This window comes from Camelina sativa, chromosome 14 (genome assembly GCF_030686135.1).
Source record: "Camelina sativa cultivar CO46 ecotype springtype chromosome 14, ASM3068613v1".
In the NCBI taxonomy this organism is placed as follows: Eukaryota; Viridiplantae; Streptophyta; class Magnoliopsida; order Brassicales; family Brassicaceae; genus Camelina; species Camelina sativa.
The window spans coordinates 33771345-33793533 of record NC_141893.1 but is presented as its reverse complement, the minus strand read 5'-3'; the positions used below and the strand labels follow the sequence as shown (position 1 = coordinate 33793533).

The 22189-nt window shown below is 36.0% G+C and overlaps 5 protein-coding genes, 1 long non-coding RNA gene and 1 pseudogene across 29 annotated transcripts; 2 read left to right on the top strand and 5 right to left on the bottom strand.

The window, feature by feature from the left end:
- The first annotated feature begins 3135 nt into the window (after nucleotides 1-3135).
- LOC104743040 (uncharacterized) lies at nucleotides 3136-5474 on the top strand. 16 transcript variants are annotated; one of them, XR_015579704.1, is made up of 7 exons: nucleotides 3136-4253; nucleotides 4337-4416; nucleotides 4565-4655; nucleotides 4760-4820; nucleotides 4943-5061; nucleotides 5151-5191; nucleotides 5292-5474. It is a non-coding gene; the product is annotated as an uncharacterized LOC104743040 (long non-coding RNA). The 16 variants fall into 16 exon arrangements; XR_015579698.1 differs by having other exon boundaries at nucleotides 4932-5061; XR_015579697.1 differs by having other exon boundaries at nucleotides 4756-4820.
- Nucleotides 5475-5985: 511 nt separating this feature from the next.
- LOC104743038 (cytochrome P450 708A2-like) lies at nucleotides 5986-8406 on the top strand. Of its 2 annotated transcripts, none has more exons than XM_087483708.1 (7): nucleotides 5986-6455; nucleotides 6567-6900; nucleotides 6992-7144; nucleotides 7232-7492; nucleotides 7584-7676; nucleotides 7791-7869; nucleotides 7951-8406. In XM_087483708.1, exons 1-7 carry the CDS (start codon nucleotides 6364-6366, stop codon nucleotides 8274-8276), a joined length of 1338 nt encoding a protein of 445 aa, XP_087339834.1. In that variant the 5' UTR covers nucleotides 5986-6363; the 3' UTR covers nucleotides 8277-8406. The 2 variants fall into 2 exon arrangements, with proteins under 2 accessions (XP_087339834.1, XP_087339835.1); XM_087483709.1 differs by having other exon boundaries at nucleotides 6232-6455; nucleotides 6567-6755.
- LOC104743039 (DUF21 domain-containing protein At1g55930, chloroplastic) lies at nucleotides 8258-11882 on the bottom strand. 6 transcript variants are annotated; one of them, XR_015579690.1, is made up of 14 exons: nucleotides 11010-11882; nucleotides 10817-10914; nucleotides 10636-10729; nucleotides 10487-10564; nucleotides 10290-10393; nucleotides 10105-10186; nucleotides 9885-10024; nucleotides 9722-9800; nucleotides 9554-9617; nucleotides 9366-9468; nucleotides 9228-9293; nucleotides 9015-9131; nucleotides 8722-8901; nucleotides 8258-8645 (listed from the first exon to the last, which is right to left on the bottom strand). XR_015579690.1 is itself a non-coding variant. In XM_010464164.2 (14 exons), exons 1-14 carry the CDS (start codon nucleotides 11550-11552, stop codon nucleotides 8430-8432), a joined length of 1953 nt encoding a protein of 650 aa, XP_010462466.2. In that variant the 5' UTR covers nucleotides 11553-11882; the 3' UTR covers nucleotides 8258-8429. The 6 variants fall into 6 exon arrangements, 4 of the variants coding, with proteins under 4 accessions (XP_010462466.2, XP_087339831.1, XP_087339832.1 ...); XM_010464164.2 differs by having other exon boundaries at nucleotides 9377-9468; XM_087483705.1 differs by having other exon boundaries at nucleotides 9377-9468; nucleotides 10487-10560; nucleotides 11010-11792.
- Nucleotides 11883-12311: 429 nt separating this feature from the next.
- On the bottom strand, nucleotides 12312-14716 carry LOC104743036 (uncharacterized). 2 transcript variants are annotated; one of them, XM_010464162.3, is made up of 7 exons: nucleotides 14335-14716; nucleotides 14142-14209; nucleotides 13752-14046; nucleotides 13530-13604; nucleotides 13300-13347; nucleotides 12972-13163; nucleotides 12312-12777 (listed from the first exon to the last, which is right to left on the bottom strand). In XM_010464162.3, the coding sequence occupies exons 1-7, from the start codon at nucleotides 14432-14434 to the stop codon at nucleotides 12521-12523; spliced, it is 1035 nt and encodes a 344-aa protein (XP_010462464.1). In that variant the 5' UTR covers nucleotides 14435-14716; the 3' UTR covers nucleotides 12312-12520. The 2 variants fall into 2 exon arrangements, with proteins under 2 accessions (XP_010462464.1, XP_010462462.1); XM_010464160.3 differs by having other exon boundaries at nucleotides 13300-13350; nucleotides 14335-14484.
- Nucleotides 14717-15012: 296 nt separating this feature from the next.
- On the bottom strand, nucleotides 15013-16490 carry LOC104743035 (serine acetyltransferase 1, chloroplastic pseudogene; annotated as a pseudogene). Its single transcript, XR_015579689.1, has one exon. The product of XR_015579689.1 is annotated as a serine acetyltransferase 1, chloroplastic pseudogene (transcript).
- Nucleotides 16491-18587: 2097 nt separating this feature from the next.
- Nucleotides 18588-20228, bottom strand: LOC104744183 (uncharacterized). The gene is made up of 5 exons (XM_010465194.2): nucleotides 20046-20228; nucleotides 19844-19911; nucleotides 19372-19705; nucleotides 19062-19145; nucleotides 18588-18966 (listed from the first exon to the last, which is right to left on the bottom strand). Exons 1-5 carry the CDS (start codon nucleotides 20146-20148, stop codon nucleotides 18758-18760), a joined length of 798 nt encoding a protein of 265 aa, XP_010463496.2. The 5' UTR covers nucleotides 20149-20228; the 3' UTR covers nucleotides 18588-18757.
- Nucleotides 20229-20759: 531 nt separating this feature from the next.
- Nucleotides 20760-21563, bottom strand: LOC104743034 (uncharacterized). Its single transcript, XM_010464156.2, has 2 exons — nucleotides 21290-21563; nucleotides 20760-21168 (listed from the first exon to the last, which is right to left on the bottom strand). Exons 1-2 carry the CDS (start codon nucleotides 21505-21507, stop codon nucleotides 20856-20858), a joined length of 531 nt encoding a protein of 176 aa, XP_010462458.1. The 5' UTR covers nucleotides 21508-21563; the 3' UTR covers nucleotides 20760-20855.
- Nucleotides 21564-22189: the final 626 nt, after the last annotated feature.

Here is a 22189-nt window from a genome sequence, read left to right as displayed (position 1 = left end):
TTGTAAAACAAGTTAAAAAAAAAACGATTTCATGTTTCCAATACAGTTTGAAACGAGGATGTGAAGCACATTTGGAATGATATATAACCAATTGCGCTAGCTCATATATTTTTGGTTTTGCGGAGATTTGGAATTATATGTAACCAATTGCGTTAGCTCAGATATTTTTGTTGGCAAAACCTTCGGATTTCATAATTTGTGCGGGTGAGTCTAACTGGATTCAGCAGATAGTTCGAAAAAAATCTGAATATTTTTGTTGACTGGATTCAGATTGAGTTCCAACCAAAAAACCGAATAATTTTTGTTGGAAATTTCTACAAACACAGTTGATTTAAAATATTTTTTAATTGTAATATTATAGTTTAGAAAAAAGGATCTTCTAAACAACGACAAAAAAAATGGATTGAATCGATTAGACATTCATATTACCTTTTGATAGAGGTGAGACAGACATGGGATCAATTCAAAAATTGAAACTTGGCTTTGATTACATTTACATAAATGTAATCATCTAATCATCTAAATTTAGTTACTTCATTTAGAGTCGGCATTGAATGTTGTTGTAAATGGTGATTTTAACTTTTAAATTTGATTTGTTATATGATCGATAGTGGATGTGACATTTGAATGTGGGTGAAAATTGATTACGAACAACAACCATACACAATAATCCATTGGGCAAAAAAAGTTCAAGTGATATAATAATACATGGTTTAGATTGAGATTATTGTATTTATGATTTTGTGTATTTAAAATAAAGTAACAAAAATGTATAATTAGAACTTGTTTGAGATTATTGTTAACTTTATAATGACTTTGCTATCAAATCTTGTCATCTATACATTTGGTTGTAAATGCTTGAATTTGTTCTAAATTGTGTTGTTTCTCCTATTTGCAAGGTAAACAAGTACCCAAGCATGATGATGACAGAACTGGTGACTGCTCAAAACCAGACATTTTTAGCACAATTTCTGGCTCTCCCTATAAACATAGATTATGTAAGTAAAGTTAGGAAAAACATTCTTATTGCCCACAAATACTGAAATTCTTTGACTGTATAATTAGATATTTTGTAAAGTGTTTAGTTGATTAGTTCGATAGCTTTTGGTGGCTGATGATATGGGAATAACTTAGTTGGTATATATATATATGTCTTTACTAAACAATCAAGATAAGAATTTAGAGAACTGAAATGTACATATTTCATCCTATACATTTGGTTGCAACTGCTTACATGCTTTTAATTCTGATTCAAGAATTATAACATTTTGAAAAAACGGTAAAATGATTTACTAGAATACATGACCAAACTTATGCAGATTAATCCAAATGCTTTAGCCACTAGAAAAAACGGTAAAAGGATCCATATGTACTACGTGGTTTTGTCAAAAGAGGAAGAATACAAACAAATTAAACCCTAAATGCTTGATTTCTTGCACTCCAAGATTGCGCTACTTTTAGTCAAGATAGTTGTTGTACAATGGGTTTGTCACGGATTCAACGGGAAAGGAAGACGAGAAGAAGACGAAACGAGGCACACGACATTCCAATGGATGTGGACATGTGGTGATTGAGATTCTCAAGAGATTGCTTACAAAATCCCTAATGAGATTCAAGTGCCTCTCAAAGATTTGTTCGTCGCTCCTCTGCTCCACATATTTCAGCAGCCTTTTCCTTACGGCCCAATCCTGACCACGTCCTCATCTTTACATCATTTTAGAAGATCTCTACAAAGACCGTAAAAATGTAATCCTATCTTCGGCTCTTAGGTCTTAGCTTCCTATGTTGTTGACCGCAATCTGACCATCCCACAGACGAGAGGGTACATCTCGCGGTGCTACACCCTCTGGAGAAAACCGCGAATCTATAACCCTGCCACCAGACAACTTTTCACCTTACCCGCCGTAAAATCCAGCATCATACCTCCCGGAGTAATTAAGAAAATCATCTACTACTACTACTTCGGACACAATCCTCTTAACGACTAGTACAAAGTAATCTGCTCAATTGCGCCAAACCTAACGACTATGCCAGAGCATTGGGTCTTTTTCCTAACACCTCAAGGAGGTTCCTGGAAAAAGGTGCTCCAATCCCATCAGACTTCTGTTCCTACATCCCGGTCCATCGAGGACAGTCTGTCAATGGGGTTATATATTACCTGGCTTTGATTGACATGTATAAATTATATGAGAAGAGGTTGATAATGAGCATGCAGAAACTATATAAGGGTTTTGGGGAAAAGTCTTTATTATTGTGTTGTCTTTCTTAATCAATGATACAAGGGTTTATATAACACTAGGTATTAGGGTTTACAACAATATTAGGGTTTATAATAACCAACATAACAAAGCCCAACATGGGCTGTCGGTCCATACACTAATACTCCCCCGCACGATAACATGGTACGCAACACGCAAATTTTGCAATAGAAAAGCGGAACACATATGTCTTGGACACTTGTCAAAGATGGACAAATCATGTCAACAAACTCTTCCGGGCATAAACTTTAATTTTGAATATAGAGGTGGAACTTCAGCTCGTCTTCGGACTTTGGTAAAAAGGGAATAACAACATTCTGTGGGTGAAAATCCTGCAATCTCTACAAATAATTCTCCTAATCTTGGACAGTCCACAAATCGGACTAAAAAGAAATTGACCTAAAAATATGAGTGTTCCAAACAATTCCCCGTAATGGTAAAACTATTACCAAATAAAAACTCAAAAAAAAGAAAAAAAAAATCATAATTCAAATTCATGTAAACCATAAACCCTAGAACCAAGGAAAAAAAATTCCCCAGTTTATTATTAAGAAAACCAAAACTATATCCCTCTAACTCCTCTAACTCTAACAAGCTGGAGAGGGAAACTGACAACAAACATAAACCAAATTATTCTCCCAGGAAAACCATAAACTAAGAGCAAAACTTTTTTTATTTTTTTTTTACCACCAGCGTAAAACCATATAAGATAAACATTAATTGTGTCGGCACAAACCAACGTCATCTTCGTCATCGACACGACACCATCGTTTTCATCGGCTTCACATCCCATGATTATCGGGATCACAAGAACAATAGCGCGTAAGCTTTAATTTAGATCCACAAAGATTGCCTGCTCTGATACCATGTAGAAACTAGAGATACCACGTAGAAACTATAGACGGATTTCGGGGAAAAATTTTTATTATTATGTTGTCTTTCTTAATCAATGATACAAAGGTTTATATAACAATAGGTCTTAAGGTTTATAACAAAACCCAACATCGGCTGTCGGTCAATACACCAATACCAAGTACCTCTACCCAGCTAAGAGATAAGGGTATATATGGTGGTTTTATGAATTCTGCAAGATGCCGGAAACAAGGAATGGTCCAAAAAACTCTGGTTTTGCATCCTTGTCAGCTGCAATTAGTCAACAACATTGTAATCGACGTAAACGGTGGTACAACTCAAAATGGCAAGGTTGTTTTGATACCACAGGATTTGCTTTCTACCTTTCACATTCTTTGTTATGATCTACAAAGAAATGATGTGAGAAAGATTGAAATCAAAGGTATACCGGACCACTGGTTTAGGAAGAAGAAAAAAGATAGACGTTTTGACGTGATGTTCATGGATCAGAGTGAGAGCGTCATCGATCTTGATCTTCTTGGAGACTTTATTGATCCTATCCTATCTACCTCCAACTAGCGTATGCTTTTTGTGTGTGTTTAAATTAAGAATACAACTGATTATATTTGAAAGAAAAAATTAAAGGCTCCTTGACTTATATTAGCTGCATGCCTATGGTTATTATTCTTGTTAACTGTCTGTGCACTACAAGAAATTAGAGTATTAATAGCATTATAATATAGCGTTTAATGTTTTTTTGCTATATTTGATATATCCTCTAATTTTTTTTATAGCGTTTGCTAAAGTGTAAACGCTATGTTTTTTTTTCTCACATTCTCTGTCAATTCACCAAATTTAGAACCAGGCTTCTCCTCCGATTAAATCCTTTACCCAGATTTAAAACCAGATAGATCATCTTGATCTACTTTCTCCATATAACGAAACCCTAGTTACGCCTTTTCAGTAGATACAGATCTTTTATCTTGTCTTTCTCTCCCTTTCACTCTTTCTTTTAAAATCGATCCCTAGCCACTTGTGAAGCAAAAGAGATAGGGATTTGAAACCCTAGCCACCATCGCACATATCTCTCTTCGTATCTGCTAGATCTGTTCGTTTTCTTCCATCTGTATTGTGAAACCCGAGGTAATTACATCTCTTCGTTTCTCTTTAATTTATTTAGCTAGGGTTGATATTTTTGATAATAGATCGGAAGATCCCGCTTGCAGATCTAGTGATATCCGTACAAGGTCTTCGTTTCTTTAAGAAAAGCATTGTGGGATTGATTTCAAGAAGAACATTGAGAAAGGTATTGATGTGGTCAGATATCTGCTTTCTTCTCAATTGGTTTTTGGATTCAGAAATATCAACTGGACTTGAACCATTTTTCTGGGTTTTGAATGAGTTTTGCTTATGTGAATATGATTTGAGTGTTTACGAACTCAATTTGAAAACAGGACCGTAAGTGAAACGTTTCAAGATGAAGATTTTAATCTGAATAAAAAAAAAAAAAAGGGGCTAAAGTTGATTTTCCGATGAGAAGAAGTGGCAAGTGTTATTTCAGCCCTAATCTTCTTTATAATGTCTTCTTAATGATTCGATGAGAAGCAAGGCAAGTGTAGTTTCTTATGTTCTATGTTTCTTATAGACAGTTAAAAGCCATCGGAAATTGCCAGACATAAAAGTATGTTAAAAAAATTCGGTGTCGTGAAGGTACGACGATTTTGATAGCTAGTTTAAGCAAAGTACTCGTCTTTCTTCTTATTGATTAGTCTCTTGTAATCTTCAACTAAAATTTTATGAATACTGGAATTTTTGTGTTAGCTTCTTCTCAGGGACTCCTAAGATTTGGACTACAAAGACGTGTTGAGTGGAGGTGGAGAATTTGAAGTGATTACAAGTCATGGTCAAGGAATGTGTATTTTTAAAGAACTGAAGGCTCAACTCACCGAAGGTACTCAAAACATGCTCTCCAAAAGCATTATTAGGACGATAAGACATTATTTCATGTTCAATTTAGAATTTTTTTTTGAGTTGTTTCAGGTCTTGTTAAGCTTCATTCAAACTTGTTCTTTGAATTTTTGGTACAGTTAAATAGTTCTTTGGTTTAAGCTTGATTCAGATTTAAGGCTCTAATCTATTATAATTTCTCTTTGATTCTCGTTTTTGACTACCTTTTTGCAGATGCCGATGACAAACAAGACCAAATGAGATAACTCAATGCGAAGAAGATGGAGAAGAAAACATAGGGGGTGAATGATTACGTTTGGGTTTATGTAGTTCTTTAAACTCCTTATCTAGTGTTTATGACATGTAGAATTTGTGTTTGTGGCTTTCTGACAATTAACGAAGTATTTGGATATTAAATACACCGTCTCTAACCCCCAAAATCATTTATTTATCAAATAAAATAAAAAAATATATAAATAATCAATTATGTTTATATATATGGTATAATAATATTAAAAATAAAATAACAAATCGTTATTAAGATAGCTAATAACAACAAAAAAACGTTATTATATAATATTTAATTACAGACAAATAAACGTTATTGCTATCAAAATCCAATATTCTTGTAGTGGTGAGATCACACAAATTCTTGAAACATCCAATATATCTTGAGAATCTACTAAAAAGTAGGAGATACCAAATTACAAAATTTAACAGTGTTATTAATTTAGAATTTGTTTAAGTATATATAGTAACTTGTAAAACTTGGCTTTCTTGCAAATTGCTTCCTCAGATTCTGACGGAAGCTATGTAAAGTCAGTGTTTACTAGCTGCTATGAACCAGCTAATTAATAAATTCAAAGAAATGCGGGTTGTTACATTGTGTGTTGCTATAGCTTTTGTTGGTCGTCATGGTCTCTTATTTGTTCAACTAACTTGAATTAAAATTTATATCCAAATATCAAAACAAACACTAAGTAAATTAAAAAAAAAACTTCAAAGTAATAATACTCAATTATTGGTAAAACTGTATTAGTATATAATTGTTAGTCTTGTAATTTGGAGGTATATGGTACGTAGTAGTAACTTGTAAGATTTGGTTTTCTTGTATATTGCTTCCTCAAAATATGAAGCTATTTTATATGAACAATATTAGTGTTTATTAATCGCTAGTAAAGGAACTAAGAAAGATGTGTGGGGTGTTGCATTGAGTGTTGTTATAGCTTTACTGGTCATCAAGATCAGTGTCTGGCTCTACAGATGGGCTAACCCTTACTGCTCCGGCAAGCTACCCCCGGGTTCAATGGGGTTTCCGGTGATAGGAGAAACCGTTGAGTTCTTCAAACCTTACAGATTCAACGAAGTCCCTCCATTTGTCAAGAAAAGAATGTCAAAGTTGGTTTTTTTTTTAGGACATCTGCAAGTTTCAAGATTCTGTTTCATTTCTCTTCTTTCTTCTTTAATGTCTCTCTCTCTCTCTCTATCCCTCACTGCTTTGTACTTCAGGTACGGTGGTGGCTCGTTGTTCCGGACAAATATCCTCGGCTCTAAAACGATTGTTTCTACAGACCCGGAAGTGAATTTTGAGATTCTCAAACAAGACAACATGTGTTTTGTCATGAGTTATCCAGAAGCTCTTGTTAGAATCTTTGGGAAAGATAACTTGTTCTTCAAGCAAGGCAAGGACTTCCACAGGTACATGAGACAGATTGCTCTGCAGCTTCTTGGTCCTGAGTGTTTGAAGCAAAGATTTATACAAAAAATAGACCAAGCAACACGCGAGCATCTCAAAGCTGTCTCCTTCCAAGGCGTCTTAGACGTCAAAGATACTGTTGGAAGAGTATAATAAACCCTAAGTACTCCATCTAATTTTAAGCGATCAAATGTCTATCTTACCCACTTGTCTTTTTGTCTTTTTTTTTGTATTGCAGTTGATATTGGAACAAATGGTCCAGATGATCATAAGTGACATCAAACTTGAGACTAAGAGCAAACTTATCGAAAACTTTAGAGATTTCAGCTTTGATTTGGTTAGGTCCCCTTTTGATCTTTCTTTTTGGAACGCTCTTTACAATGGTCTTATGGTAAGATCTCTTGTCCATAACTTGTCAGCTGTAGAACTTGTCTGGTTATAACAGTTTAACACTCTGCATCCACTTTCCTATGTAAAGGCACGCAGAAATGTGATGAAGATGATAAAAAGAATGTGCAAAGAGAGGAGAGAAGAAGCAACATCGAATGATTTAAAATATGGAGACTTCATGGAGACAATGATAAATGAAGTGGAGAAAGAGGACGATACGGTGAACGAGGAAAGATCTGTAGAGCTAATATTAAGTTTACTGATTGCGTCTTATGAAACTACTTCTACTATGACTGCAATTACTGTGAAATTCATAGCTGAAAACCCCAAAGTGCTTATGGAGTTGAAGGTAATTCTTACTAAGAGAACTCTGTAGTTGAGAAGTTTGAATCTTTTTGTTCTTTATCATCATATGCTTAAAGCTTAACTACGTTGAACAGAGAGAGCATCAGACCATCCTCCAAAACAGAGTTGATAAAGAGTCTGGAGTTACTTGGAAAGAATACAAATCCATGATGAGCTTTACCCACATGGTAGCTTTCTGTTTTCTTATATTATTTGCTTCTTATTTCATGTATACATACAATCCCAAACTTGTTGCGCATCCATCAGTAGTTAAGCCATTTAGTTGGTTGTTGCGATTGCAGGTTATCAATGAGTCTCTTCGTTTAGGAAGTTTGTCACCTGCTATGTTCAGAAAGGCTGTGAGTAATGTGGTGATCAAAGGCAAGTTAGATGGGTTCATGAACATTATTTCTACAAGTTTGTAACCAATGATCTTATTTAAAAAGCATGTTTTGGTTGCAGGGTATAAAATACCAGCAGGATGGATTGTACTGGTTATTCCATCTCTTCTTCATTATGACCCTCAAATCTATGAACAACCATGCGAGTTTAATCCATGGAGATGGGAGGGGAAAGAATTGCTTTCTGGCTCTAAAACGTTCATGGCCTTTGGAGGTGGTGCAAGACTCTGTGCAGGAGCAGAGTTTGCTAGGCTTCAGATGGCTATATATCTTCACCACCTAGTCACAACGTCTGACTTCTCTTTGATCGAGAAATCTGATATCATTCGAGCACCCTTACTTCGATTTTCCAACCCGATACGCATAAGTATCTCCAAAAATCTCTAAAATTCTGTCTCATCACTGTTCAACTCTTTTTTTTAGTATTGTGTTGTGTGGATACATATCTCACTATTGGTAAAAAGAAGAAACTACTCTTCTCTCAGTTAGAAAAATTACAACAGTAATGTTCATCCTCCTCTGGCTCTTCCCCTTTTATCATTATTCTTTCTTCATATTTTCGGTTTCAGCAATTAGATGCTCCTCAAAGACGGCATTCTTGGCTTGGAGATTACCATCAGAATCTTCCTCATTGCTCCATTTTCTTATGAACTTGGGGACCATGTTTTTTACATCTCTCGCCTCTGACACTTCATCCATATCATTAACTCGTTCGAACCGGACTGCGCTCACTTTTCTCGCATTCCCTGCTAGTATCTGTCCCAAAAGGTTGTTAGAGAATATAATAAGCGTTTTTGCAGAATTTGGTGCAAAGGGGAGTGCTATTATGTACCTCTAGTCTATAAACTTGGTGCTTTTCCTTCTGATCGTGACGCTCGTGTTTAGCATCGTCCTGTTCATCATTCTCTTCCCAATTTTCCTTTTCAAGAACTACCGTCACACTCTCACCTGTCTTTGGGATGTACCCAAAGGCCTCACACACAAAACCTGAGACTGTCTCATACTGATGGCCCTGCGAAAAGGGGAACAAAAGAATACTTTATATTCTGTCAATAAGCAAAAATTTAAGATCGGTTCTGCTTTCTAGAGGGACACACTAAAGACACGGCTAAAAGAGTATATTACCTCTGGCATCTTTATGTTGAGTTCTTCAGATAACTGGTCAATCGAAGTGTTGGCATCAACATCATAAATCCCCTCCGCTCTCATCACAATATAACCCGTTTTCTTCTGAATCTCCTCCTAATCAGCCCAAAACAATGGAAGTGAGAAACTAAGTGAAGAAGATAGACCCAACCCTTGAAGAAGAGCAACAAGTTGAAACTAGGATGAACCTACCTTTGAATCGTTTTCATCAAATATTTCACCAACAATCTCTTCGACCACATCTTCAAGAGTTATTATCTGCATAGAGAGAAATTAGAAAACCTTACAAGAGAAAGCAGGAGAGATAAATTAAGTAAAGAAGAGGACAACCAGCAACATACTCCAATGGTTCCACCGTATTCATTAAGAACAACTGCCATGTGAACCTTTCTTATTCTAAACTCTCTAAGAAGATTCCAAACTGACATTGAATCTGCACATCAAAGTTTATTGCGAGTGAGAAAATAATGCCTAAGGTTTAGATATTAAACTAAAAGATTGGATGCATCGAAGATTACCAGGGACAAAGAAGGCAGGTTTATGTGCCATGTCCACCACAGTAGTACTTTCAAGCAATTTACCCTTCAAAACATACATAATCCATAAGTGCACAACTATGGTGTCCTCACTCGCCATCAGTGAAAAGAAAACAAATACAAGAAAGAGAGGAAAAGAAGCAGCCAGACCTTTGGAACATAATCTAGGAGATCCATAGCATATGCAATACCAACTATGTTGTCAATCCTCTGCTCAAAAACAGGCACCCTGTGATGAAAACCTTTGAGCACAACAAATAATCCTAAGAAGAAAAAAAATATTCATTAAAAAAGCTGTGAAAATATATGAAACCTTGAGTACTGATGGGTAACCCAAAATTCATGGAAATCAACTAGGCTGCCGCTGCCATCTATTGCAACTACATCAACAAGAGGAGTCATCACCTCTCGAACATGTGTATCCTTAATCTCTAACACGTTTTCAATCATATCCTGCAACGTGTGTCATTTGAATTATCACAAGTCTAGGTAATTGGTAAATACTCATTGAACATCCATAACAAACTCATTACCTGTTCTTCCTCTTCTATAGCCCCACTTAATTCTGCACCACGTAGCATTAGTTTCAGTTCATCTTCAGTAACATATGGCTCACTAGCACAAAAAGAACAACAGACTACAGGTAAGTTGTCTTAACTCGGAAAGAGGCACAGTATTATATTTTGATTCGGACAGACAAATCCAGTGTGATGCATACCTCCGTCCTTTCAAACCAAGAATTTTCAGAATTCCCATCGAAAGATATGTCACAACTCTTCCAACAGGATATAATATCAAGGAAAGCCATGCCACTGGTCTGACCTAGATTCATAGTAAAACCAACATAAATCAGATTATCATATGAGCATATTTTGTTTGTCAAGCCTTTGCTGATGATAACTAATTCAAACTTACCACAATCCTTGCAACCTCTTGAGCATTGTGAACCGCTACACTTTTTGGAGTTATTTCAGTCAGGAGTAATATGGCTACCTACAATCATTCAAGACTCAAAACTTGTATAGCTATCTCAGTCTAGAGTAATAAGTAAAACTTATATGTACCGTCATCAATCCAGTGGCTGCACTAACACCAGCTTCACCAAAAATAGCTGTTGCTGCTTCAGTGACCAAGGCAGTTGCCGCAATATTCACAACTCTAAATAACAACCGAAGAAGTTAAGAAGAGACAGCAAAATAAATCAAGCAAACAACCCAAAACAAGATTCCAAGTAAGTAGCATTACGTAGTTCCAATAAGTATGGTTGTCAAGAATCTGGTAACATCACTGCGGAGCATCCTGAAAACGCCATTTTCAGGCTCTTTTTCAGCCAACTCGCGCACCTGAGACAAAACACATCACACCACCACTTTTCAAGAAGCATGCAATATCTATATATAGAGCACTTTAGTCTTTACTGAGGAGATGAATAATTTACCTTCCACGGCCAGAGAGTGGTGATGGATGTCTCCGCCATGGAGAAGAAGGCTGAAAGACCGAGAAGCACAGCCAATATCAAACCTTGCTCCCTAAGAAGCTTAAGAACCAGAGAAGTTTTAGGCCAAGCATTCTTCAACAACAATTTGCTCTGACTAAGAGCCACATCCATCACATTTGTAGATGCTAATACTTTCCGACATCCATACAACAAAACTCCACACACCACCGCTCCTAACACGATTCCTCGTTTCAGCAAAATCTTAACCGAATCGAGATTTTCGCCGGAATCTGAATGTTTCTGACTAGTACCCACACGATCTCCAGTCGCACTCAACACAATAAGCTGGTTTCTATGGCTAAATTCACATCTTTTCCGGAATCTAACAAAACTGGAACTAGAGGGACTAGACAAGACACAGAGCGGGGGCTGCTTGTTTCTCTGAACTGAAAAATTCGATCTTTGGAGACAGAGTTGCGTGAGACTTGAGTTCCTCCTGGGGGCAATGAATAAACGACCTAGAACAGATAAATCAAGTTCCATATATATGAAAAGGATTAACTCCAAATCTCTCCGGCGATAAGAGTGTAAACCAAATTCTTCTCCTTTTTATAATCCTCTGAGTAACTTGATACCCCCAAAAGAAAGATTTAGCTATTGATCGAAGCACCAATGAAACTGAGATTTAAGATTATATGAGTCGGAGTCTCGTGCCCATGAAACGTTGCAGACAAGAAGAAAAAGGCGGCGTCTTTTTCCGGGATCCGCCGAGCAGGTGACACTGATGGAGAGATGACATTACTACCCTTATCTTATTATGCAACGTTAAGCCATACCAGACCGGTTCAATTTGTTTGGTACCATAAACCCGGTTTCTTTCTTGAAAATAGCATTATTATATATATGTGTAGTCCCAAAATATATGTAATGTAAGATCAGAGAAGAAAGAAAATGTAAAATAGCATCTATTAGAGTTGCCTAAGAGGAGTTCATCTGCCAAAAGCTGCACAACAATCATTGTATCTTCGCATGCTAGCTTCTCCTGTTTGGTACGCGGCTCCGTTTCAGCCTGCTCTGCTTCTAGTTCTAGGCGGTTCCACTTCCACACTTTTCTTGAATCTTAATCCAATATGAATTATCTCTCGTGAATTTGTTTTCATCTCTTCCATTGTCCTAATTTCTATTCTCAGCTCATTTAGTTAAGCTAGTCAGCCACAACAGATCCAAATACAAGCAATATTTATCCATAAACACACACCTTTTCATCTCAACATAGATGGTGAAAATTTGAAGTCTTAAAAATCCATTGAAAGCCGAAATGAAATCATGCATTATAACAAAACAGAAACAAGAAAACAACCTAAACGATTCTTTGAAAGAAAAGAACCAGCAAATAAGTTTTTGAAACTAGGGAAATCAGGTAGCAATAGAGAAAAACAAAAAGACAGAAAACTAGATAAAAGTAGCACAGTAGCAGAGCAATTTTTTTGTTAAATCAAAGATGACAACAATCAAGACTCCTCCACAACATTCGAAGATGGTTTCTTCTTTGATTTCTTGCTTGACTTCTTTTCAACTTTGCCCACGTTCTCCTGAGGGTCACTGACAACAACACCAGGCTCAACTTTGGGCGCGCTAGAAGAACCTTCAGTTTCTTCTTTAGCTGGTGCCTTAGCTTTCTTTGTCATTATTTTTTTTGTAGCCTTCACAGATTTGCTAGCCTCATCAGCATCTTTTTCACCAATGTCCTTTGCACCAATCTCTTTTGCTAAAGAGAATCAGCAATTTACAAATTAATAGAAACGCCCCAAAGACTAAAGAAAATGTTTAATCAACCAAGAACTGTAAGATTAACCAAGAACTGTATTGCAAAGACCGAGAGTATTGGTAATACGCTGAAAGATACAAGAGGTAATCTCTTTTGCTAAAGAAAATGTTTAATCAACCAAGAACTGTAATTACCTCTTGGATCTGCCAATAATACAAGAGTATTGGTAATCTTTCCTCCACTCGAGCTTGGAACAGATTCAGAAGTTGCAACAATGCCATCTTTCAGGCCTTCATTCTGAGCAACAAGAGACAGATCAATCTGATCTTTTGAGCTTTTCTCAAGTCCAGCTGAGCTACTAGCCTCCAAATTACTTGTAGGACAAGCTAAAAATCCAGCAATTAAAAAGATAATAATTAGCGGTAGTTGGAGCTTAGGAAATGTGAATAATGTACACAAGTAACAACCTAGAAATGAAAAGAAGTAACTTCAACCATATATAAACCATCAAACAAAATTTACCTTTTCCTATCGCTTCAGAAAGAAGATTTGTTACCTCCTTTCCAAGGTCTACTGAACATACAAATAAAATAAAATATATTAAGGTAACTATTGTGAGTAGTTGGAGCTAATGAAGAGTCAGTGATGTACCCAAGTAACATCTGAATATGAAAACCAGTGAATTAAAAATACAAACAACCAAAATAAATCTACCTAGCTATATACTCCTACTGATTCAGAAAGAATATTACCTTTGGGATTCTCATGAACGCCATCCATAGCTTCTAACGCCGGAGCAGTGACATTTGTTAAATCCTTTACAACGTCTACTAGAAAAAACATTACACATTAAGGGTATCTATCTAGAACAACTGAACAAATTAAACCATAGTTATAAAAACTAAATTTAATTTCTATAGCTACTCGCAAATAACCTGTTCCAAAAATAGAAAGGAAAAAAAAACAGAGGTTACCTATACCGATGGCTTCAACAACTCCTTTGCCACTTGTAGCATCCCCAAGAGCGGGTTTCTTTTGAGACTTTTTGTCACTAGCCGAAATTTTGAGTTTCCTCTTTTTGGTCTTTTCCTCAGTGACTTTGGTAATCAGATTCGGATCAGGGTTTGAACAAGGAGCAGTAATAGGCAGCATCTCACCATTCACCTCAACATCAACGAAAAGGTACCAGTCGTCGTTTCTGATGCCTTGGATAGCTTGGCTCAAAATAATCGAGTCTGATAGGTGATAAAATTGACCTCCCAAGTCAACCTATATAATAAACAAAAACACGATCCTTCCCTTTAAGTTGATGCTTTTGCTTAAACCAAAGAATAAATAAAGACGCGGGTTATGAACAATTATACCTTCAAGGCAGAGACAGAGATTTTCCCAAAACTAGGGAAGCATTGTTGGTGCTCCATGCTTATTTTTTCTGTGTAAAACACAGATGCATGCAGTGAGTTTTTAATACAGAAACGAATTGACGAAAATATTGAAAAAAAAAAAGAAAAAAAAAAAAAGAAAGAGACCATATGAAGATAGGAGAAGAAAACTGACCTTTGAAAACGGAAACAGAATCGTCTCCGTTCAAAAGAATACCAAAATGTGTATGTTTGTTCGTCGTAATAAAAACGCAAGTTGATGTTTCGTTAGCCATAGTGATAGTGTGTGAAGAAGAAGAAAAGAAGAAGAAGAAATGAGGGTCTCTGTCTCACTAGTCTCTATGGACGGACATTTATATAGGCATAGAGTAGAAATCTCAAAGGTCATTTCTCCTCTTTTTTCTTTCTTTTTCTTTTATTATTATTGGGAAATCCCTTTTTCTTTTATTATTATTGGGGAATCCCAAAAGTCCCTTTTTTGGGAAAACGGAACGTCTTCAAATCTAATAATTTTCTAGTTTTTAAATTTGAAGCTCCCTCTATCTCTCATAGTCCCACTTAGCATGACGCCGCCGATGTTAATAAATACACCGGGCGAGAAACAGTAAATAAATTTATGAAATGACTGATGGGTGGGGGACTGGGGGGTTGGTTTATACGTGGCCCATTAAACAATTGACTTGGGCCCAATTTACAAGCCAACAAATCGATTAATCCTCAAGAATTAACAAGATGATACTATTTGTAAACAACATATGGTGGAACTCTGTATTAGTTGGAATTGAATTGTGTCATTCAATTTCTTCCTTATTTGTTAAATGGATGATGCAGCTTTCGTACACGACAATATAACTTTTGTAAGATGAGATCATCATTCAAATGGTAAGATTAGTCTGACTTGATTCATCAGTTATACAAGAAAGAAAGACCAATTTATTACAATTGTTTTGTTTTTTTTTTTTTTTTTTTATATCACATAATCAGACCATTCCGCTATATATGATGTCTGGTCCATACTTAGACCAGGAGGGACCTTATCAAGTTTTCTCGTGTTCTCTTTCCCACCGATCAATCTCGCCGGGTTTCCAACAGCCGTCGTACGCGGCGGCACATCCTTAACCACCACCGAACCGGATCCAATCTTAGCTCCCTCTCCGATCTTAATATTCCCCAGTATACAAGTCCCTGCTCCGATCAACACTCCGTCGCCTATCTTCGGATGCCGATCACCGCTCTGTTTCCCCGTTCCACCCAACGTCACGCCGTGTAGAATCGAAACGTTGTCTCCAACCACCGCCGTCTCACCGATCACCACCCCCGTCGCGTGGTCTAACAAAATCCCTTTTCCTATCTCGGCTCCCGGATGAACATCGACGGCGAAAGCTTCAGATACTCTGTTCTGGATCAGTAAAGCTACGATTTTTCTCTTCTGTTTCCAGAGCTTATGAGCTATACGATGAGCTTGACAAGCGAGGAAGCCTTTGAAACCCAAGAAGCAATGAACATAGCTTATGCAAGCCGGGTCTCTTTCTTTAACCGCTACCAGATCTCGCTTCGTCGACTCGATGATCTCGGGGCTCTCTTCTAAAACGCTGATGAACAGCTCGAAGAGTGTGTTGCTTTGGAGGTTTGAATTGCTGAGCTTTACTGAGAGGATGTGAGCTAAAGCAGAAGCTAATGATCGATGAGATGTGATCGAAGCGTAGTAGTAGTCTGACAAAATGGGTTCTTGCTCGACATCGGACTTGGCTTCTTCAAGCATTTTGATCCAGACGTCGTCTTCTTCGGTTTGGGTGTGGATCTTCCGGTTTAGAGAATAACCGGGTCGGAAGAAATTCTTGGTACAATAGAACCGGCAATCGTCTTCTTGGGTATTTCCGGTTCGGCATGTGTCGATGCACGTTGCCATGGGTTTGTGATTGGCGAAGAAGAAGGAATGTTGAGTTTAAGTTTAAGGAAGAGAAGATGAGAGAGTGGTTTGAGAGTCGTGTAGAAGATAAACAGAGAGCTTAATATATACAGAGATATGGTCATATCTGACCCAAAACATCTTTAAGTTAATTACAAAATTAGCACTCTCCAATTTTTATAAATTATTTCATTATATATCTCCTCTAGTTATGTTTACAATTTTGTTTTTTTTTTTATCTGTGCATGATTACCACATATGACTAACTTACACAAGGCTCATCAGTCATCCACATGTTTTTTGTGCTACCTACTTTTTGCTTAACAATATCATCAAGACATCAACCTCTTAAATGATTTTTGAATGTCATCTATACCTAACTATAATTAATTTGTAAATACAGTGATAGGTGTAAAAAAATACAAAAATGTTAATTATAAGCTCATTAATGCAAAAAATAAGATACAATAAAAATCAAGAAATTTAAATCTGTTGGTTATCTAAATTTGCTATAATAAGGAGGTTAAATTTGTAAACTAAATTAAACTAAATCAAGAAAGGTGACGTTTGTAATGACGTATGTCTAAAAGTTGCGTGAATCTATGCCCTTTGACTCCCTACATTCTCAAGGTTGTCTGAATCTAATCACATTTTACACTCTAATAATCTTATGTATTAGTACCTGATTAATTTGATTTATCATTGTATTTTTTATTTATTTATAACTATTGTTGACTTTTACTTGTAGTACTTTGACTTTGATATCACACACAACTACACAAGAGGACCAAAGAGTTTACTATTACTCTACATGACACTCCGTTGCTATCTCTTTTTCCCGCAAGGAAAGCTACAGAATGAAACGACTATTGTTATGGTTAATTAATTTTGTGTAGTTTCTGAACTTATAAGACGACCAAATTATTCAATTGGGCAACGTAAATGTACGTGTATGCCTCTTAATTCTCCATATTTTCTCCATCATGTTTAACTGCAAAGACGATAATTAACTTATTTAGTTGGAAGTTTTGGGTGTTTGACATCAGAAAATAGCAAGAAATCAAAATCAAAATACATCTAATTTTTTTTTTTAAATGGTAGTAAAATAGTAGTGGTATCCAGTGTTTGAGGACCCTATCATTCCTTTTCATTGCCCCATCCCCATATTAGATTTTTTTTCTTCTCAATTTCAACCAGTCAGTCAAGTAGATTTGGCTCTTCAAAATCATGATTACACACACAAAACATCTTTCTTATTCACTTGGAGAATTTGATTTGGTTCTCGAAGAATATATATATATATATATATATATATATATATATATGAACTCTCGCTTTCAAGTGATGCAACTTTTTTAGTTTCTAAAATTAGATAGAAAAAGAAAATGTGGAATATCTCTAGAATAAACCCTATAACAAACAGTAGATATCAAATTGGCCCAACATATTCAAATTTGACTATTTCAAAAAATAATTGAAATGGACGGAACGTGAAAATGGACATCGTGAAAATCATACCACACGGTTAACTGTTAACAGACGACCATAAATTCTTCAAAAGATCTTCAGAAACAACTCAGGCATATATATACTCAGACTGAAGATACTATCTACTTTAAAGAAACTCATATTCATATAGATAACAAAAAGAAGGAGGAGGTTTATTTAATTAATTAGAAGCGATCAATGATCCTCATAGCAGCATCAGAGAGTTGGGCATATATATTGATTTGGCTAAATAGCTCCAAAGTCTCCTCAAACAAAGACTCATCAAACTTGACACTTTGGAGATTGGACCGACAGCTCCAAGGGTAGCCAAGTGCAAGCATTATCGATCTAGCGGCTTTGTCGTAATCACCGCTTCTCAGATCCGTTTTGGCTTCCGACAGTTTTTTAGGTACCTCCATCGACAAGTCATGTTTGCAAGCCTCCAAAACTTTCTTAACTTCTAATAGTCTTTTATTAGCAGTTGTAGTATTTTATAAAATGGAGACTCCAGGGTTGTAAACGTCATCCAACATACTAAATTTACCATTTAGTCTTTTCCCATAGCATGGCATATTTTGGTATGCACTTGGAATGATAATTTTACTAAGTAATCATGTGATTGCAGAACTTAGAGCATGTAAAACAGAAACAGAATCGTGAAACCTAAACAATATTATGATGTTACCAAATCTCGCATCGTTTCCAGACCAAAACAAAAATTATCCAAAGTTCACTAAGAAAACGAAACGCAACCGACATTACTCAAAAAAAAAAAAAAAATACAATACAGGGTTTTGTTATGTTTTGCATCCCTACTCTGCACTCTTTGACTTCTTCTTCTTCTTCTTCGTGCTGTGGCCATCATCAGTCTCCTCGTCTCCTCCAGCTTTACTCTTCTTTTTCTTCTTCTCTGATTCCTCAAAATGAATCTCTAGTTTTATAAAAAAATGATGAGCAGGGTAATACGATTACTTTTTTTTTGGTGAAAAGGGTAATACGATTACTAGTTGGTGCATAAATGAAATCAAGAATTAGAACCAAAAACAATCCACTCACTAATCATGATAAATAAATAAAAAAGAAAATAAGTTGCTTAAACATGGAAACAGCATTGATGTTCAGTCACATAGAAAATAATAAAAAAAAAAAAAAAAGGAGAGAAAAGATACAACAAAAATACTCATATAGCAGAGCAAAATACTTAAGCCTCTTGCACAATTTTCTTCACAACATTGTCCAAATTCTCCAGAGGATCTTCTTTGGTGACTTCAGCAGGAGGAGTCTCAACGATCTGTGAGCTAGAAGCAACTTCTTTAGCTGGTGCCTTTGCTTTCTTTTTCTTCTTAGGCTTCACAGACTTAGCTTCCTCACCAGCTTTCTCAACAATTTCCTTGGTACCAGTCCCAGTTTCTACACATTATTATAGAAAACGCCCATGTTACAAACATACTTAAGAAGGGAACAAAATGTCTATTCATTCAACCAAATCAGGAAGTGAAATTTACCGATTTGCATTGGTTCAGAAGTAGCATCAACACGACCTTGGTTCTCAGCTTCATCAGTTGGAAGGTTCTCTGTAGCAGTTGGAGCTAATCAAACGGTTAATACTAAAAGATACCAAAACTAATAACATCTTAAAATGAAGAGAATCACTAACTTCAACCAAAATCTGAAGGAAACGAATTCATCAGTATTATGGCTCTCATCCACAAGTTCTAACGTATGTGCAAGAATTATACTCTTGGTCAATCGTGACCAATAAATTTTAAAGCAGTATATATATATATTTAGAGAAAACAAAAAAACGAAGGTTACCTTTTGCTATTGAACCAGTTGCAATAGGTTCAACCTCTCTTTTACCACTTGACGTCTCAACCCCAAGAGCTGGTTTCTTACGACTTTCGTTAGCCGAAGTTTTAGATTTCCTCTTTTTTGATGATTTCTCCTCTGGTCCATGAGTTATCAGAGTAGGAAGAGTCGGAGCAGGGTTTGAAGAAGCAGCAGTGTTAGTCATCGGCAGCTCACCGGCCTTGTCCTCAACAGGCATGACGTCCACAGATAGAAACCAGTCCTTGTTACCGATGGCCTGAAAAGCCTGACTCAGAATCATCGAGTCAGGCAAGTGATAAACTTGCCCTCCCGACTTAACCTATAAAACAAAACCAAGATCCATCCGTAAGTTGTTGTTTTTCTTCTTTTTTCTTGAAACAACAGAAAGAAAGAAAGAAAGAAAGACGTGGGGGTATGATATGAATTAAAAAAAAAAAAAAAAAACAGATTGTTTTACCTTCAAGGCAGAAACCATGATTTTCCCAAGAGTTGGGAAACAACGTTCGTGGTCCTTGCTAAATTTCTCTGTGCAAATAACAGGCAAATCAAGATTAAACATAGATGCATGACATTTGACACAAAAACGAATTTACCAAAATATCGATAAGAAAGAAAAGACCATAAATATATAAAGATAAGAACAGATGTAATCATGTAACCTTTGAAAACTAATACAGAGTCACGTTTATCCAATAGAATGGCGAGATGAGTGTCCTTATTAGTGGTAGCGAAAACACATCTTACTGTTGTTTCATCTGCCATAGTAAGCAACGGAAATGATATGATTATATATATTAGGGTTTTTTGAAGAAGATAATTAACAAGAAACGAGGCTCTCTCACTATCTCTCTACTTTCTATGGACGGACATATATTTATATGCAAGAGTAGCTTTCTTCCTCACAAGTTCAAAAGAAATACCAAAGGCCACTTTCTTTTTTTTCTTTTTTTGGGAAAACGAAACGTCAATAATATTCAGTAGTATCATTATTATCTCTTCCTTTCCCGCATCGTTTTGTCGTCCTAGTGAGTTTTAATGGCTCAATTTATTTTTTCTTGTATTTATTTACTGCTTCTATTATCGCTCTTCCTCTCTCCCCACCTTCCCTTGCATGACGGCCGATGTAAATAAATTACTCGTGGCGACTAATCCGTATATTTAATTACTAAACTGTTACTGGGTGGGGAATTGGTGATGCGTGGCCCATCACGTTTGTCCTTAAAGATAGATGAGTTTATTAGTTTCAACTTTCAAGAACAGAACATCACGTTTACTACTAGATGATCGAATGTTAAGCATAATGAAATCATGCATTTAAAACAAAACAAAAAATGATTTAATTTAAAAAAAAAACATAAGAACACATGATGTCGTATAATAAAAAGAGGGAATCATTTCATTTTCATTGGGGTAAGCAAGCGTCAATGTTGAGTTTCGTACATAGAGAAAAAGAAAGAGATAGGAGGTTATTAGAAGCGATCAATGATCCTCATAGCAGCATCAGAGAGTTGGGCATATATATTGATTTGGCTAAATAGCTCCAAAGCCTCCTCAAACAAAGACTCATCAAACTTGACACTTTCGAGATTGGACCGACAGCTCCAAGGGTAGCCAAGTGCAAGCATTATCGATCTAGCGGCTTTGTCGTAATCACCGCTTCTCAGATCCGTTTTGGCTTCCGACAGTTTTTTAGGTACCTCCATCGACAAGTCATGTTTGCAAGCCTCCAAAACTTTCTTAACTTCAGCTTTCTCTTCCTTTGACGATACATCCGTTAGGTTGCTACAACAATTCAATACTTGTTACATTATAATCAAAGATTTTATATATACATATATATGGTTTTTAGTTACAACAGGAAACAAAAAAACATATATGGTTATTAGATAGAGAGGAAACTTGCTTGATGATGATATTAAGGCGAGAGTCGAGACAGTGTATGACGACTCCGGCGATACCAACAGGGTCAGCATGAACGGAGGTTGGGTCGGATTCAAGACATCCCATGCATGTGGTCGGAGCTTGTGCATTGTGGCATTCATTTATCATCAGATCGTTCTCGGCCCAAATCGGAGAGATGATCACTAGAAGAGTTAACAGGAGAAACTTGATGATCATCATGCCAATTAAGGAAAATTATTGATTTGATTGTTGTGTTATAGTATTTCTTTTGAGGAGTGTGTGAAGTGAAATGCATATTTAAACTAAGAATATGGGGCCGTGGTTGGTCACGACGCACGAGCTATCTCTCGTTCATGCATGAGGAGGTAGCTCGCTCTATTGTCACATACGCAAATTCAACCTCTATTCAATTTAACCTTTTGTTAACTTACCATTCAAATGCAAGCTGCTCTTCTTATTTTTGGTATCAAGTCGATTTGATAAGATTCCCTTGCCGAATTATATATGGCCTAAAATTAATTTGATATATAATTAACTAGATTTGGATCCGTGCTAAAGCACGGGTTGAAATTCCTTTTAATTATATTATAATTTTAGAATAAAATATTATTTTTAAAAGTTTTTTTAGATAAAACATTATGTAATAAAATTTAATAAGTTTTAATTATGATAGCTTGAAAAAGACACCTATTTTATAAATTTTCTATTGTTAATTTTGTAATTTTATGGATGAGAAATGGTTATGTTTGTTGTTTGTTTTTATTTTAATTTTCGAACATGTTTGGTGAAAGTTTTTTAGTATGACCCGTGCTTAGGTAAGATTTTATTTTCAACTGCAAAATAAGATCTCGGAAATCAAGATTAAGTATGATAAATTGCAAAGATTTTATTTCTTTTTACG